This window comes from Pimephales promelas, chromosome 2, assembly GCF_988280905.1.
Source record: "Pimephales promelas chromosome 2, fPimPro1.hap1.1, whole genome shotgun sequence".
Lineage (NCBI taxonomy): Eukaryota > Metazoa > Chordata > Actinopteri > Cypriniformes > Leuciscidae > Pimephales > Pimephales promelas.
This window is the reverse complement of record NC_142770.1, coordinates 9,614,892-9,634,306: the sequence shown is the minus strand read 5'-3', so window position 1 is coordinate 9,634,306 and position 19,415 is coordinate 9,614,892. Positions and strand designations below refer to the sequence as shown.

Here is a 19,415-nt window from a genome sequence, read left to right as displayed (position 1 = left end):
ATAATTATTTTGTATGTATAAATACACACATATGCATTTATAAATTTAAGATTTTGGATGCGATTAATCGCGACTAATCGTTGCCCAGCCCTAATTCTTTTATGAAACGGTTTTACTGAAAATCCTGTTTTTCTCGCAAAATTCCACTGAGATGATATGCCCCACTATTAGTTTATGAAATTGCTTTAGTTGCACATTATTGTTTTTTTAAATCGCTTAGAAAGCATCACCAATTCATCAGTCTATGTTTATCCAGTACATGGTGGGATATTAAGTTGTTGAGGTATTCCACTGGGTACAATATCTTTTGTTAGTTTAATGTGCAACAATCATCCGGCAAATTGAAGTTACATTATGCATACGTTGCTGGATAACTTTTACAATTACGGCTGTTCAAGTGCTGCTATGTAAACCTTTTTTCTCATCAGCGGGTAATTAATACTCCCTTCAGAATTACTTCTATTCACATTCAATTTGCATAAAAGTCTTCTGCGTTATTTGCATACAATGTTCGTTTCCTTTGAGGTAGCAAACATGTTTACATGCATACATTCATAGGCGTATGCACACAAACATTCCTATAGTGTTTTCTTGGCTGTAATTGACATTTGTGAGTATTAAATGATTTTGCTGTAACACTGCAGCTGATGTTGTTCCTACAGAGATGAAAAGACCCACACACATTGTAGCCTTGGGGGACTGAAGGATTGACACTTTCGAGAGGATCGCTTGGTTATGACACACTCTGAGGGTCAGTGGTAAATGAGCTGACGTCAGTTTAGGAATTGAATTGTCAATTTCAATCTTGAGCTCAGCACTGGGGGAACAGGTTCTCTGTTTCTTTGAGGGTTTTAGGAATGAGAAGTGACTATTATAAAATTGGATGCTTGAATTCTAGAATGGGCGGCTGTGCAGTCTAGCTGAAGTTTTATTATGTAAGGTATCATGGCAATATTTGTAGGATAATGTAAAGGAATATTACAATTTTGTTCTGTGTGATTTAATTCGAAGCATGAATTAAACATTTTGCAAATGGTGTCCCGGTACAAAGACATTCTGAAAAATGGATGAAGTATTAGCAGGAGGTCTGGTGAGCGTTCAGTGATTATTACAAAGTTAACCTAGATTTTTGGTTGTTATTGGTCAGCAGGAACCGTGACATATTAATATTAATAATTAAATAATATATCCAAACTTTGAACTGTATCATTTCACTGACCAAGTTACTGACATGGACATAAATACAAACACGTACACACACAAAGCACTGTAGCTGCTGCTGAGATGTTTTTATGCATTTTTATAAACAAGTAAACTAAAAAAAAATAATAATTCTGCTGAAGAGTGACATGGAATGGTGTTGCTTGGATAACGGTAATCCTAAATGAATCCTTAGAGGCACAGTAAAACCTCAGTGACTTACAAAGACTAATGGCTGTTCTACATGCTGGTACCTAATTATGCTGTCATTCATGCTTTTCTTTCATAACAATTTCGAGCCTTTATTGTTTAGTTGCACCAATGTGGTTTTACATAACCAAACATTGTTAACACTAGAACAGTATGAAAAAGTTGCATGGCTTTAGGCATTTTAATGCATGAATGGTTTTCTAAATCTCTTTTGTTTATAATTAAAACATGAAATAATACAATAATTTCTCAATTTTCTCTCCCCACCTTTTGTCTCTTATACAGATCCAAAGACTGACGGATTGAAAGCATTGTTCGACAGTTCAAAAGGAGAGCAGGCAAGAAGTCAAAGACCATGAGTTACAGCTGTGGCAAGCGACACTATAACCCTATAACACGGACCACGTAAAATGGAGACTATGTTTGGCATTATGGTTCCTGAACAGCTGTGACTGCCCTCAAGACACGTTTTTCCCAGAACCTGTGTCTTTGTAATCCTATTGGCCGCCCATCTCCCGTGATCATTTTTTCTTATTTTGAGCCCTAACCTCATTCGTTTCCCTCCTTGATAAAAAAAATAAATAAATCCAGTTTTTGGTCCAAAAATGGCCTGCAGGTTCAGCTTAACTTGTGCATTTCCACCCTCCTTTCTCATCCTCTCCCTCCCTATTTTTCTCTTCCTCCATGCGCCTTCATTCGTGAGGGGTGACTGCTGGCTAATTGAGGGGGATAAAGGCTACGTGTGGCTGGCAATATGCAGTCAGAACCAGCCTCCATATGAGACAATCCCACAGCACATTAACAACACCGTCCATGACTTACGGCTGAATGAAAACAAGCTCAAGGCAATTTTCTTCAGCTCCCTCAGCCGATTTACCAACCTTACCGACCTCAACCTCACGAAGAACGAAATCTCCTACATTGAGGACGGTGCCTTCGCAGGACAAGCCAATCTCCAGGTCTTGCAGTTGGGATATAACAAGTTAACCAATCTCACAGAGGGCATGTTGCGAGGGTTGGGTCGAATGCAGTGCCTATATCTGCAGCATAACCTTATAGAGGTAATTGCAATCAATGCCTTCTGGGAGTGCCCAAGCCTTAGCAGTCTCGATCTTTCCTCTAACAAATTAGCAAAGCTGGATTCATCCACCTTTACCGTTTTGGGTGGGTGGCTGATAGTGTGCGAACTGGCTGGAAATCCTTTTCATTGTGGCTGTGACTTGTACAGCTTCCTTATTTGGTTGGAGGCATTTGACAATGTCACTCACACCTACGACAGGCTCCTGTGTGAGACGCCAAAGGAACTTTTTGGCTACCCTCTCCTGAGTCCTAGAGGTAATCACGGAAGAAATGCTCGTTCCATCCTGGCATCCATGTGTAAAGATGGAGTGATTGTTACTGGCATAACCGCCCTGCCTCCTGACTTGGACTCTTCTGGGATGGGGGGGGATATTTATGATCAGATGGGACCTGATCACCAGCCCACAGCTTCTTCAACAACAGACCCCACGTATAGTCCCACCATTAAGTTGCAAACGGTCTCCCTCTCCACCGCATCCCTCTTGGTTCAAATACCCAAGCCCTACAGTAAGATGTACATCTTAGTGCAGTACAACCACACCTATGTGTCAGATGTCACAAATTTAAAGAACAAGAAAGAGATTGTCACACTAAACAACCTAAAGCCCCACACAAATTACACATTTTGTGTTGCCTCTATTCGCAATTCACAGCGATACAATCACACTTGCCTGTATTTTGCAACTCGGGCTCCAGGGCCTGATGACTTGAAAGCAAGCCCTTCTACCACCACCCATTACATTATGACCATTCTAGGCTGCCTGTTTGGGATGGTCATTGTGTTGGGCTTGGTGTATTACTGCTTACGCAGGCGTCGAATGCAGGAGGAGAAAGAAAAGGCAATTAGTGTTAAGAAAACAATTTTAGAGATGCGCTATGGGCCAGAAGTAGCTGCTGCAGCAGCTAAGGATCCTTCAGCCTTGCAGAAACTCCATGACCAGTCCCATCATCAACACCACCACAGCAAGCTGACCCAGTCAGCATCCTCCAGCTTGGGCATCCTTCACGGCTCAGCCAACACCACCTCTTCTCGACTTTCTTCCCTGCCTCAAGTGGAGAAGATGGCTACAGCTTTCTCAGAAGCCATGGCCGCCAATAAGGGCAACTACATGGATGTACGAACGCCAGCAGGAGGAGAGGATCGAATGAGAGATGGAGTAGTAACAGGGTCAAGGGAAGAAATCACAAGGAATGAAAATGGGATTAACGGAGGAGATGACTCTGATGACGGCCAAGATTCAACATCCGAGATCTCCACCATTGCCAAGGAGGTGGACAAGGTAAACCAGATTATCAATAACTGCATCGATGCACTCAAACTAGACTCTGTAGCTGTTGTGGCGGCAGCTGCGGCCACTGCGACTACAGCAGATAACACTGCCTCTCCACCACCTCCTAGTGTCTCTTCCTTAGCCAGGGGGCTAATTCCACTTTCCCCTACCATCACAGAGGCATGCCAGATCATGTCGTCCCCTAAAATCCGCCCCCCTCCTCCTGTTCCTCTTGTTTTGCCCCTTTCTGAGCGGCCCGGCATCAGCGGAGGGGGCTTTCTCTCCCCTCCCTACAGGGACCCACCCCCAGCTACGGCATCACGGCCCTTGCAGAGGCAACTCAGTGCGGATGCTGCAGTTGTTCCCATCAACTCTGTTAAAAACCGCTGCAGCGTTTCTTCCGGTGGCTCTGTCAAAAGTGCTCGGGTCTTCAGTCTGGACGTCCCTGACCCTCGAAGCCCAGAGTCATGCAAGTACCCTGGGAAAGGCAGCCCTATTCGGTGCGGGGAGCCAGTAGAGAGGTTGCCCTTAATAGGTGTTCAGGGAGTCAGTAATGGCAGAGGAGATGGTGGCAGCGGGGGTGGAGGGGGAGCCGGTGGTGGCAGTGGTGGTTCGGGTGGGTGTGGTGTTGTGGTCGGAGGTGGGGGCAGCACAACTCAGCAGCACCACTTGGAGGTGCACCCAGACTACCACTGCTCAGAGCACCGACACTCCTTCCCCGCCCTCTACTATGAGGGTGCCACTGACTCCCCTGCCCAGAAAGCCTCCTTTCTAAAGCCTCTCACTCGCACCAAGAAGGACACTGCCTACTCCCAGCTTTCCCCCCGCCACCACAATTACTCAGGGTATTCCTCCAGCCCTGAGTACTCCTCCGAGAGCACTCTTAAAATCTGGGAGCGCTTCCGGCCCTACAAGAAAAGCCCCCGTGAGGAGGCCTACATAGCCGCTGGCCACGCTCTCCGAAAGAAAGTGCAGTTTGCGAAGGATGAGGATCTCCATGACATTCTGGACTACTGGAAGGGAGTGTCAGCACAGCAGAAACTGTGAGAGACATCATGTCAGCAGGAAGAAAGGTTGTGGAGAAAAGAACCAGTGGCTCTTGAGACAGCTCAGCAGACTCCATCAGCAGGTGCTTTGGTCCCTGCAGACCACCACAGAGACAAGTGTTCTGAAAGAGACAGAATTAAGCAGGTGTTCCAAACTCATTAAGGCATAGATAAGCAACCAACCAGAAATGCACAGGAAATGTGGCACTTAAAAAGGCAACCAGATTCAATTTAGAATCCCTCCATTTTACCTTGTGCTGCACCTGTGCTCTTTGCACTGTAGTTTGACAAGATAATAGTCTTAAATGAGGGATTAGTGGTTTTTATTTTAAAAATACCCGAACGTACTCCTGAGAGAGGGTGAGAGCTGATGCTTGTCGAGATCATTGTTTACAATGTTAATTAGTAAGAAGGAAAAAAGTTTGAATGAATTTAGCTTGGCGGAAGCCACAGGTCAAAATATATTCCCTCCCATTCCCTAATCTCTGCTTAAACTAAACATTTTCATAGATTCGAGACACGTTACGCAGCATGTGTGGGGCACAGTTATCAAACCAGAGGCAGCCATCTGGATATGGTTTATATTAAAGCAGTCAATTCGATAAAACGCACAATGTTCATTTATTTTTGGCATTAATTTGTGGCAGCCTTAGATGCATCTCCCTCTTCATTTGTAGTCTTTGGTCTGTTTTTTTCTTTCTTGTTCAAAGAGGGGAAATACTAATATAGTAATATCTTACGTTTCAGATTTTAAGTATCTAGATTTTAAGACTAGATCTGAAAAAGAAATTATGAATTTACAAGTGGTAAGTGATAGTAATAGGTTGAAATAGATGAGGTTGATAGTTGCGTTTTAGGTCTGTTACACATTTCCACACCCAGGTGTGATAGTTTGCATTGTTTAGCCTGTTGGAAGGCAAAATTCCAAAGCTAAACTGAATGCTACACTTTCATAAAATATTAAATCTAATCTGGAAGCTATTATTTCCTCAAATTTTAAACAGCCAATTTTTTTTTTTATATACTTTACAGTGGCCTAAGTTTATCACAGAACACATTGAACCAGCTTCAGCGGCTAAGTGTAGAATGCTTTTATTTGTTCTCCATTGCATTTCAATAATGACTCGGGTTCGTTCTACTTACAGTACATTAATTGAATACTGGAGTAGCTCTTCCTTTGTCTTTCCCCATTGATACAGTATGACCTTTTGTTTCTTGTTATAGCCCACTTCTGTTGACCTGATCTGGGTTGTGGTCAAACTAGGGAAGGTATGAAACAAATTCAATTATTTCTCACATCTCATTTTTTTAAGACCTTGTTATTGTCCTTGCATGGCTTAATGGGGAAAATTAATTAGTAATTTGCAGCAGAGGAGTCAATGGGTCACAGAGGTGCTAATATTATTAACACTGCCAGATTGGAAAAGTGATTGAAATTAATCTCACCCTTTCCGGTCAGGTCATCACCCAGAATGCATCCCGGGAGTTTTGCTGGTTCACCCATGGCAATGAAAGGCAAGCTTTAGATCAATTTGCTGACTTATAAACACCTCAAGATCTTCAAAATAGGCTTCTGGGCTTTGAAAATTGAGTCAAGGACTTTTTTTTTTAAGACAAATATTTGCGTTTGTCGTACTGTAGATTTCAAGACCTTATAGTTGACATGCACTGGGTTCTCTCAGAGTGCAAGTCTCATTAGAATTCAGTCAGTATATAGAAATTGATCTTTTTACAGTTGCATTTGGCTAGCTTAAAAAAAAAAAAATTATGAACTCTGGGAACGCATCAATAGCATGTAACACCATACTTCAAGGATCAAAATCAATGCTCAGTAATTGACACTCTCAAGCCAAAATAAAGAGGTTTCCCTTGTGAGCCATTTTGCTATTTTACCTCCGATCTACCTGAGAGCTATAAACAAGATGAGCATTTAGAAATCGGTTACCCTTATGTTAATGCTCATGCTAATGTTTTATGTTTAGATTAGAGTGAGAAAAGAGATATTGAACCCAGACAGATTTACGATAAACCCACACATGCATATATTCCACCTTGTGAAATTTCATTTATTCTTATTTAAGACTCCACAAGCACCCCTCCCCCTAAACTCAGTTAGGACGGAGATGACTTTGCTAAACAGCCTCAAGGGTTGCGTTATTGCACTGTGGTTGGGAGATACCTAGCTAAGACAATTGGAGAGAAATTATTATGCTCTTGGAATGTTTTGTTTAAGTATATCGTTGGCATATGGGAATGACAGTTATTTGTGGTTTGATTTCCTGCTGATAAGTTGGTTTTTGATAACGTATGTTTGTGTGTATGGTCTTTAAGATTTACAATGTCGATGAGATACGTAACTGATGGCTGACTGTGAAAACTGTGACAAACACACAACCAAGAGAACAATCTATACTAACAATGGTTACATACAGTATATGTACAAGTAGTATTAGATTTCCAATGGGTATGTCCAGTGAAAACAAAATCGCTGTATGTGTACACATACATACAAACACGCGCGCACATATACACAAACACATATGCAGAGTGTACAATCTACACATACTGTATAAGTTTACAGACACATAGTCTTAAAAGTGCCCTCTTGGCGCTAAAAAAGTGATTTATTTTAAAGGAAGGTGACAAACATTTGTAAGGTTGAAACTGTTTGTTGTTTATATGTTATTTATTTCTTTTATTGTTGTAAGTTGGTGTTTATTTCATGTGTTTTAAATTTCAGATAAGCACTATACAGTATATTAACAAAATGAATGTTTTTTATTATTATTATTATTATTATTATTTCCCCCAGAATGCCCTCCTGATCAAGTGAACTCAAGGCCAAAACCCAGGTGCTTTCGGGTTGAATTGTGTTTTGATTGAATCTCAGCTATATAATACATCATAATGGTATCCAAATTAATATTATGTCAGAGCTTGATACAATCTGCAGGATTTCTAAAATCCGAATCTCACTGAGAATACCTCAAAGTTTTGCACACATACGTTTCTACTGGAAACTCCCACAACATGAGTGAGCAAAGTTCCCCTCTCTGTACGGTTTTACTTCGACAATTTCCGTCCTCCCACTAATAAAGTTTTATACAGTGAAAGACTTACGGCCCACAATTCTCTGGCCTCCTACCATCTTGTCCATGGAGATAATAAGCCTTTCAAAACCTACTATTGTGCTGTGATGCACATGTCAAATTTAGTTGCATGTTTAGGTTGTGATGAAGCCTTTTTGCTCGTTTTTTTTTTCCCCCTTCCTTTTTCCTACTAATGCATTGTGCCAGCGATTTCTCTTTCATATCTCTATTCCTCATGCCCCAGCTGAGAGTTCGTGCTTATGCTCCGGAAGCCTTGATAAAGTGAATTTAGTGTGTGGTTCGAAAACACAGAAAGCTTTTCTTGTTTTAATAAACTATTCAGAGACTTTTGGCTGTTTTAATTAGACCAGGCCCCCTCAAGACCCCGGATTAGGCACCTGAACAAGGACTAAAATGTTATTCATACCCTCCATGCACCATTTCCGTGACTCAAATCCCAACCTCCTTTATCTCGACATGTGTATTAGCTCAGCAGGTCAACCGACCTCAGAGAAGAACACACTGTGATCAATGCTAGAGTTTTACGTGCCTTTCAGTCAGTCATTTGCGAGTAATAAGCGAACTGAGCCCAGGGAAGAGAACAAATATATTTAAGTTATGGATCTGCACAAGTTTTTAAATACACGTAGCTTCAGTAATGAGATCAGTAGGTTTGATGTAGAGTATTAATTCAGTTGATTCGCAGTTTTACTTCATATAGGGAATTGTTTTCTGGTTAGTAAACCATCTATTTTGTGAAATGTGAAGAAAAATGTGGTAACACTTTACTTGAAGACTAACATGACACCTTCATAATCATGACATGAAAGTTTTATGCATGTTTATGTTAAAGACACTGACAGGTTATGATGTATTGGTTTATGTCAAGATGTCATAACAAAGACATCTTAAACAATGTCAAATTTGCATTCAAAATGTCATTATTGAGCGAAAGACACTTAATGACCGTTGTCATAAACATGTCATGTTATGGTTATGAAGGCGTCATGTCAGTCTTATGCAAACCCCTTCAAGTAAAGTGTTACCTAACTTGTTCACCTGACGAGACTTTTCGGCAGATTTCAGAAACGTTTTAATTTCCTAATTTAATCTGGCTAAAGTTAATGTAAGAGAGATTTACAGCAATGTCAGATAAAGTTTAATTTGAAGAAGCCTTACCATTGGGATGAGTTGAAAGGGTGAACTCAACCTTAAATGTCTACGTCCAAGTCCAAATATCTCCTCAAAAGTGTCTGTCAGCAGTGTTTCAAGAGGTCAGGCTCCATGTTCTGGTGTGTTGCCCACTTTTTCCCATCCAATCAATTCCTGAATTATATTTTCTCATCGAATATGCCACATTGAAGTAAAATGGGTTGGAAATACAGTTTCATGTAATCATTGAAATTGAGTTCCCACAGTCTTCAAAGACAAAGAGTGGTTCACTTTAAAAAAAAAAAAACTTTTGCTGATAATTTACTCACCCCCATGTCATCCAAGATGTCCATGACATTCTTTCCTCAGTTGAAAAAAATTAAGGTTTTTGATGAAAACATTCCAGGATTTACTCCATATAATGGACTTCAATGGGAACCAAACGGTTCAAGGTCCAAAAGACAGTTTCAGTGCAAACAGCAAACTGTTCAAAGGGCTTTAAACGATTCCAGACGATGAATAAGGGTCTTATCAAGCGAAACGATGGCTCATTTAAAAAAAATAATAATAACAAAGTTGAAGTTTTATAAGCTCAAATGGTCACCTTGCTCTCGTTCATTTGTTGAATGAACCAAATGACACGAAAAAGATTCGTTCATTTTGATGTACGAGTTCGAACAGGAGAGTCACGAAGCTTATCATTTGAGCCATATCATTTTTGAGCCATATAATGGTATGATCATTTTGATCATACCATTTGAGCTTATAAATCTTAAACTTTGTTATTTTTTTAAATGAGTGATCGTTTCGCTTGATAAGACCCTTATTCGTCGTCTGGAATCGTTTAAAGCCCTTTGAACAGTTTGCACTGAAACTGTCTTTTGGTTCCCAGTGAAGTCCATTATATGGAGTAAATCCTGGAATGTTTTCATCAAAAACCTTCATTTCTTTTCGACTGAAGAAAGAAAGACATGGACATCTTGGATGACATGGGGGTGAGTAAATCATCAGCAAAAGTTTTTTAAAAATTAAGTGAACGACTCCTTTAAGTGTCAACAGCAAACATTACTCTATCTATTCAAATTCTGCAAGTCAAATTCCCCAAACATCAAATCCCAACACTCCCTGTAGGGCAGGACACGTCTAAAGGTACGACTTCATACTGTGAGAGTCGAGATAAGGTTTAGGCACAACATGAAGCATCACACTTATTTTTGAAAGGAAAAAAATGTGACTTGAGGCACAGCCCAACCTGATTCATTTTTAATGTGCCTCAAACATCAAACTTCCCATGGCCTTTTAAGAAAAGTTCTGTTACACTGTAAAAAAAAATATTGTTGGTTTAACTTAAAAAATGAAGTAACCTGGGTTGCCTTCAAATTTGAAGTTGATTAAACTGGAAAAAGTGAGTTAATACAACGAAGGAGATTGATTTAATCATCAGAAACTCAAAATAATAAGTTATCTGAACTAAATAAATTATTTAAGTTGATTTGACAAAATAAAAAATGTTGTGATAACAAATCTCGAAAATATTTTTCTTTACGCCTGCACTTTATATGTGCTTTTGTGTGCCATTTTTGAGGAAAGGCTCTACAAGGGGGTCTTTTGGAAATGGCGTTTGTAATGCTTTTCACCCTGAGCAAGGATTTAATTACCCATATATGCCAAGGCCGAAGGATTGCTGCTTTTTATCACGGCCTGAAAAGATTAAAATGTCCCTCAATAGGTTTTCTCCCCGGCCTGTTTTGTTATTAGCTGTCAAGACTGTTAGACTGTTAGACAAATACATTAGTCTACAGTATCATGTCGGCTTTGCTGAAAAGAAAAAAAAATGCTGTTCAGTTTCTTATTTGCAGACCCTTTGAGTAATAATAAATACGGTTTATTTTGAAGGTGGCATTGATCAGTTAGATAGGGAGCGATACTGGCCAAAGGTTTGTTTACGACCTCTCTCATGAGTTAGATACGTAATTTTTTATTTAACCAGGCATTCAATCTTTTTTGATGACCTTCGGGCCATCTAATGTTTTCAATTCTAGAACATCTCACAGCATTTTTTGTCCCCTTTGAGCTCTACAGACGAAGAGGATATTTTATTCAGAGTTGAGTGAAACGCTTCGATTGACGCAAAGAACCCCGGAGACGCGGCGTATACAAGGGAAACGATAATGTTTTTTTGCTCATATCCTGCTGTATGCTCACAATACTGCGTTCCACGATCACTAAATTGAGAGCCTTGGGTTATCACAATGAGAACTACGTTTATGCATGTACAGTGCGGCATGAGTTTAAGAAAGAAAGATAAATGTGAAAACAAGATCAAAAAGCAGTTTGTTTCAACCTCCTGGCGTGATATTTCATTTAGAAACATGTAAAGTGGGGGGAGAAAACACAATGAGAGATTCGCTCGAAAAAGAAGAGGAGGAAAATACAAGTCCTCTTAAAATGATGGACATGGTTTTGCTCTTTTCCTCTCGCTTTAAAATGTCAGCTTGAGTTTGCAACCCGTTTTACTACTGTTTTTTTTTAAGTGAAATGGTATATTCATTGAGATCCAAATACATTGGGGTTTGTTTGGACAGTGGAAACTGTCTGCATTTTAAAGGTGGTTCGAGTGGTTAAAATAGCAGGACTTGATGTCAGATAAAGAGGAAAGTCACTGTCAATAAACTATAGTTTGATTTTCTATTCGTTTTGATTAACATAAATTGATGAGACATTCATAAGACCAGGCATGTGTTAAAGTAAGTCAGTTATGATTTTATGTTTACTTTTTGCTAACATATTTTCAAAGCCACACATTCATGATTCAAAGATTTCAAAGCAAAGTGTCCAATTGCATTATGGGTATGTGAGGAAGTGCAAGACCCATTTTTTTGTCATGTCCGCTATATCCAGAAATATATTAGAAATCTATACAAAAAAATCAATAACAAAAAAATGGGTCTTACACTTCCTCACATTTCAGTTAAATCTGTAAAAAATGATTCTGCATTTTAGATATTTTAATGTAATTTTGTGAGTTGATACAACTTGTGGTTTCTAAATTTGTTAATTCAACTTACTATGTTAAGTTTTCACTATCCCAATTAGTATATAAGTTGACTTAACTGGAGTGTGTTGCCTCAACTTAAAAACGTATGTTAAGCCAGTAACGTTAGTCTCATTATTTATCGAGAGATCATATCGCGTGAGAAAAAATGCCAAATTAAGTTTAATGAACATACCTTTTGGTTATCGTCTTTCAACTAAGCTTTTCAAGTCTATGTTACTTGAAATAAGTTGTTGGGTCAACCATTTTAACTGTCAACTTAACTTTTTAAGTTGAAAATACGTATAAGATTGAGAAAATAAAACTTAACTGAGTCAAAGCAAAAAGATAGCTAAAAAATGTAAGTTGAGTAAACACATTTTTTTTTACAGTTTCAAGATTTGTTATCACAACATTTTTTCTTTTGTCAAATCAACTGATTTAATTTATTTAGTTCAGATAACTTATTATTTTGACTTTCTGATGATTAAATCAATCTCCTTTAACTCACTTTTTCCAGTTCAATCAACTTAAAATTTTAAGGCAACCAGGTTACTTTTTTTTTTTTAAGTTACAACCAACAATATTATTTTACAATGTATTTTCAACAATATTTTATTTATACACTACCATTCAACACTGTAAAAATTAGATGATCAGTAAGTTATGACAACATATAATTGGCAAATTGGCAGCAAAGACAATTTATAATGCTAAAAAAAGTTATTTTGAACTTCAGCATCAAAGAGTCCTTACAAAAATATGAATTGTTTTCAACGTTGATAATAATATGAAATGTTTCTTGAGCAGGTATTGTGTGAAAACTGGAGTAATGCTGAAAATTTCAGCTTTGAAATCAGCTTTTTTTTTGCAGATTGTAATAATGTATTTTTTACTGTAGTTTTGATCAAGTTAATGCAGACTTGCTGAGCATAAGAGACTTAGCAAGCCCAAACTTTTGATCGGTAGTGTATGCTAATTATATTTTATGTAAATGGTGAGTTTTCATTCTAAATGTGCCCTTGTGCTTCAATTACTTGCTGTGTTGGCTCTACAGTAGTTCTGTTTATTAACTTATTTTATTTTTAGATAAGTTGATGCATTCAGACAGGGCTATAAGAGTATGCGCTAATGCAGACTCAAGGACGAAACTGCTGTTGTCAGTACATGGAAGATAAGATCTCTAAATGAGGCCTTTTATGTCCAGTGTTTCTAAAACCCATATTGTAAGTAATGGACTCAAAATGGACTATATTTACATTGGTGACGCTTCCTTTTACAGTCCTGTTACCCAAGTACATACTATGTACATAAAGGTACTAACCCTGAACCTACCCCTAACCCATGTACTTACCTTATATTAGCCAGTACTTTCTAGGTAAGTACACGTAAGTACTGTACTTTCCTTTTTTTTTAAGTGGCCATGCTCAAATTTTCCATTGAAGCACCATGAACCCTCTTAAGGATCACTATCACAGTCATTAGCACACTTATGTCAAACAGCCAAATTACTGGAATAATCTCAATGTTACTGTAATGGAGATAGATGCCTGTCCGTTTTGTCAATTCAAAGCCTTTTAGCTGATAATAGCCACGTTAAAAAAAAAAACCTTTCTAAAAATACAGGAATCCGATTAACCGCTAAGAATACCGCTTTTGATTACATTCCAACCATATCGGCTATTCCTCGCTAGCTTTGTGTCTTTTTCTCTCAGCGTTTGGTGGCGTTCCCAAATGAAGAGGATAATCCAGCTCTTAAATAAAAGAGTCTAGTTGGCCTAGTTGGCACTTTCATAATGTGACCGTTTTATCGTTCCTACCCCATTTCAAAGGCTTAAATGGTTGAGGAATCAGGCACAGACGATTTTAGCGTTATATTAGCTAGCCTATAGCCACATTGGTGCTATCAGTTCCCAGTTTTATCATTTAATGACGTTTGAAACAGCCAACAGAATACAAAAAGCTGCCAGCAAGGCACTTAGCATAATGCTAATGCTTTGTGTAGATGTTTGTTACCTCATAGTATAAGGATTAGCATGCTAGCTTATATGAATGTACACGTTTGTTTGTTTTGTGTGTGGCATGGATTCGCATATAAGTGAGTGACTAGCAATCACACAACACATCAGGCCATCCGACGGTCATCCGAAGAGGGTAATTTTACATAGCAGAGTGTTTTCAGCCTCTTTCCGGGTGTGATATTCGGGACGTGTCTAATTCCAGTGGTCTCTAAATGAGTCTACGGCCAGCATGTGGGATCTTGTGCTCTCTGCGTGCATAATATGGTGAAGATAATGATCTTGGAATTAGCTCAACATAGAAATCTGTTGGCGCCAGCCTGAAAAGCACCGGATTGCCTCATTTTAACAGATACCGTATGATGTATTTTCCCATTTACACTTTTTTGATTGGCTTTTTTGATTTGATTTATGTGGTATTGCAAATTCCTTCTCTCGTTTGATATTATTTAAATACTGAAAGTTAATGAAAAATCAGTCATGTATTTATCATTGCATAAAGGCCAATGGTTTCTTGCAGTTGTTGCCTAGAGCTGATCAGGAGTGCATTGTGGGAAATTGGCATTTTACAAGAATCATCTTGCTGTGAATCACACTAGAATTGATTTATGTGTATTGTTTTTATTTTGCGTTAACGTTAAATGATCAAGTTTGCAATGTTTAGGTCACAGGAACGGAGTCGCTTATTGAAATGAAGGAAATGCGAAACATCTGTGAATTTTGTAAAGAGTCTGATTGTTTTTCTACCAAGCTTGTTCTGTATATCATTCTTTTGGGTGGGACCAGAGTGTATTTTGGGGAGGGTTTTTTTTTTTTTTTTTTTAATGGTCGGGGTTGTGCAATGATCTGTAATTAAGATGACTGAAACTATAGACTGAAAAAAAGACATGAAATTGAAATAAAGTGTTATATTTGCATGATTTCCTGTATTTTCAATGAGCCTAAAATTTATTGTATATTGTATATTGAGTGGATGTACGTCAAAACACTATGAAACTACACTATTTTCTTTCTGTGTTGTTTTGTCTTTTTATTGCCCCCCGGGGCTTTGTTGACTTACTGTTTTCATAGCATCTCTCTGAATCAATTAGTTTTTTGTTTTTTTTAGCCTTCATCATATGACTGTACGCGTACACTGAAAAAATTATTATGCTTTTTATCTAATCAATAAAATTGTGGCAACAGATTACAAGCAATATTATTAATTAAATTTAACAAATTAAAATTTAGTAATAATTAATCAAATTATTCCTTAAGTTAACCATTTAAAATGAGTAAAGTTTACACCAAAAAATTTAACAAAAATATCTCAGACAGACGATTAATTAAGAACTCTTTATTTTAAATTGCCAAGATTGAAGACACTTGATGTTAACAAGCAGAATCACTGAAGGAGAAAACCGTAATTTGTTAAAAAGTAAAGTTTGTTAAAACAAACCTAAAACAAACACTGATCACCATAATGGTGACTTCAATTTATGTTTTTTTTTTTTTGGTTATTGTTGTAAGTTTTACTTTAAATAGTTAACTTTTAAGGAACTCAATTCTAATTTGTTAAATGTAATTAATAACATTGCTTGTAATCTGTTGCCACAATTTTTTTTTGATTAGATAAAGTATTCATTTTTACAGTGACATTTCATTCAGTAATTGCATACCTGTTTAAAATGAGAAGCCATCATTGGTCTGGGAGGTCAACTGTTGAACCATTAGAGTTTGCAAAATAATTCCATAAGTAATTAATTACTACTCACCCCAACAGAGTTTGACCCAGAAAAGTAGAAATTGCTTTAGCCTTTCATTTGATAGTTTATTTAATTATACGTATTTAATTTAATCCAAATGAAGTGTCAAACTAGACCAGGGTCCCAAGGCAAATTGGTTTCAATCACCTTTGTTGTTAGTTGTCTTCTATGGCATTTCCAACCCATTTCAACGATATAGTCCAGTGTTGGTTTGAATTTTCACCTGATGTTTGTCTACTACATTAACCCCAATTAGCATGAGTACAATGTAGAGATGTTGGTTGGGTGTCCATTCAAGATCTTTAGATGAATACGGTAAAGTTTACCTTGCACCTTGGAGTAGAGTTTCTCTAGGTTCCTCTTGGGCTGAAATCTTCATTGTTCTAATAGCTCTGATCAATCACTTCTTCTAGTTATTGATCTGCAGACGTCCCAGAAGGCTCGTCTTCAACTGCTTTCTTAAGGGAGGTGTATAAAAAGCATCTTTGGACTGTCAAAACAAACACAGAAAGGATCATTTGTCATGTCAATTGATTCCTTGTCAAGAAAAACTGGCAACTGAACTTCTTCGGAAACCTTCCCAAAAATCCCCCGATGACTTAATTTTATAATTGACCGCATAAACTTGGGGTTGCTCTGAGACTTTGATAACCAAAATTCAATCCATCTGACAAATAAACGTATCCTGCCATAATCGATTGGACACGTTCTTGCTTGTGGGACAGCGAACACAACATATCTTGTGGTTGCAAAAGTCAGTTAGACCTTTGACAGTCTTTGAGTGTCTAATGGAATGGTGTTTTTGTATCACATCAATATACTCGATCTGTTCAAAATCTAAAATCAGCCACGGTACTGATTTTGAATGCTTGGTTCTGACTTTGGTTCTCCTCTACTTAATTAATCCCGGTCTCCAGGAGGACACGATGTTGGCAAGAGGTCATTGGTCATGTTTGCTTTCGATCACCAGACCTAGAAGTTGTTTCGCACTTCAGTACAATGAAGGGATTTCATTGATTTGGGAACCGTGTATGAAATATTCATCCCTCTGCATGCCATGGACCCATAAATAGAGTTGATTCAGTTGGTTTATTTCTTTCCATTGTTTAAAATGAAAGGGATTTCTCTGTTCATTCTCGTTTTTTGTTGGTGGCGACTCTCATTCTTTGTCTCTCAATTTCTGTACAAAAGATCTATTTCTATATTTGCAATAAATTTGTATAAAAAAGAACAACTCTGTGTGCTTCTATTCCCCTGCAAGTATCGTTTTGATAGATGCTTTAATGATGAAAGTTATCTTTACCATCCATCCATCCATCCATCCATCGACCCTATTGTTTGCAAGCAATAATTCTAATGAGAAAGCACCATTTTCTCCCATCATGAGTGAGTGAATGCCCTGATGAGAAAGAAAGAAAGACTAAGGGCCCTATTTTAACGATTTCAAGCGCAAAGCACAAGTAACTTTGTGGGCGGGTCTTTGGCGCTGTTACTATTTTACCGGCGGGATAAAAAACTCTTGCGCCGTGCGCAAGTTCAAAAGGGGTTGGTCTGAAGTAGCCTCATTATTCATAGGTGTGGTTTGGGCGTAACGTGAAATAAACCAATCAGAGCATCATCTCACATTCCCTTTAAGAGCACGATGAACGAGGTGTGCTTGTTTTATGACGCATTTACCAGGCGCGCTTCCTCGGTTCAATAACGAGAAGGGACACTGGGGATGGGACAAACACACCCCAAATTAGCTTCGGTTAAACGTGCATATAATAATAGAGAGCCTAAGTCCCGCCCCTCTGCTTCCGGCTCATGGGACCTTATTTCGGAAAAAAATATGAATGGTAGTCAATGACGAGAGACAACTTATCTTTTTATTCCGTCTGAACTGTGCCCTAAATTACACATAAGATGTTTGTCAATTTAAAAGGTAATTCTGAAAGTCAAAAACGTCGCAGTTTGTCATAAAACAGAAGAGTAACATTTAGTTTTATGTGAAAATCACTCAATGAACTACATCTCCTGGGAAGCGAAACAACGAGCGAGATCCACTGCTCGTGTGTGTGCAGTCTGGTACAAAACACTCAGGTATGACGGCGTAACGTTACGATTATAACGTAAGACTATTGAAACAACGACAGACATTAGCCTCAGTAAAGTTAGCTTCATTCATTGGGAGAAAATATGCGCCTTTGGGGTTTGTAGTCTTTGTAGGTTTGTAATTACGTATTTTCACACTCTTATACCTCAACGGTTTTACATGAAACTGCGACTTACGCAAAATACGCAAAATACGAATGAGGGATGCGTCAGCGCACAAAGTCATTTGCGCCGGGTGCAAGATAAGGCCCATAGTGTTTGTGATGATCAAAACTAGTTGACTGCGAAACAACTTACAATTTTATACCTCTCACCGAAACCAAGTGAATAGACAAGAGCGGGAACCTTAACGGAAACACTGAGCACACCAGCATGCACGCATAAAAAAAAAAAACACAGTTTAGCGTCGTTTGCAGCCTTGATGACTGTGTTGCAGGCGTTGCTAGTGTTTATCTTGTTAGTGTATGTTGGCCCATTGATTAATTCGGCTTCATAATTTCTATCATAAACAGCCTATCTGCACATTTGCATCATATTCTTACACCAGGACCAGAGGGTTGGTTAGATTCACTAGCTGTGTTTATTTGAAGTGCCGCAGCAACCCCAAACCTGACTGTACAGGTCCACTGGGACGGAGATAAGTGGGCGTTTTCAATTCATTCTTTCTGGGAGCGTTAGCCTTGCACAAAGGATTGTGGGATTGACAGAGGAAATGGAAGGTGGAAGTGTTACGAGCGTCAGAAAGTTAGAAAATGCTGAAGTTCCTTATAGCTGCTTGCTTTTGTTTAGGCCTAGCACTTCCTTTTCTCTTTCCTCTTCTCCACATTGAATACTGAGACCATTATATCGTGCTTCAGCTGCTGATGTATGGAGCCATGTGAGCCGTTATGGTGTGTGTCGAAGCTGTAATGAGAGGGCCAGATCAATAGCGGGGCAGGGAGGGATGGTGTTCTCATCGAGCACCTCGCTTTCTGATTTAAGGGTCAAGCAGGGTGCTTATGTCCACCCCTAGCATAATGGACTCGTTGCGCGTCTTGTCCCCATTTCCAATTCATTTCCCGCTTACGGCATGTCAAGAATTGCAATGAAGGGTACAACTGTATTCCCCCTTGCCCTGCAGACCTTAATGGGCTATTCCCAGGTCCTGTCCTATTACTCATTTGAATGGTCATTGATGGATTCCTCCAATCAATAAAACTCACTGATCTGGTTTAATCAGAAGCACTGGGCGGAATTCTAATTCTCGGACGGAGTTTAATTCCATGCATTTAAACATGCAGGTTGTAGTTGAAAATTTATTTTAAATGCTAACATAAACGCAATCCATTGTAGTTGTGAAGGAACCGATGCTGTAAAATGGGTTTATTTACTAAAGAAATAATCTTTTAAAGGGATATGTTTGATATGTTTTAGCTTACCTCAAGGGCATCCAAGATGTAGGTGTCTTTGTTTCCACGGTGTTTTCAATTTTGATAT

At 38.6% G+C, this 19,415-nt stretch overlaps 1 protein-coding gene across 2 annotated transcripts in view; it reads left to right on the top strand.

The window, feature by feature from the left end:
* The window catches only part of elfn2a (extracellular leucine rich repeat and fibronectin type III domain containing 2a), a 132,671-nt gene extending 123,300 nt beyond the window's left edge, over nt 1–9,371 (top strand). For both annotated transcript variants that reach the window (XM_089134635.1, XM_039682993.2), the window contains exon 3: nt 1,696–9,371. In XM_089134635.1, the coding sequence (XP_088990761.1) occupies nt 2,016–4,808 (2,793 nt within the window). In that variant the 5' untranslated portion in view covers nt 1,696–2,015 and the 3' untranslated portion in view covers nt 4,809–9,371. The remainder of the gene's footprint in view (nt 1–1,695) is intronic.
* The last annotated feature ends 10,044 nt before the right edge of the window (nt 9,372–19,415 follow it).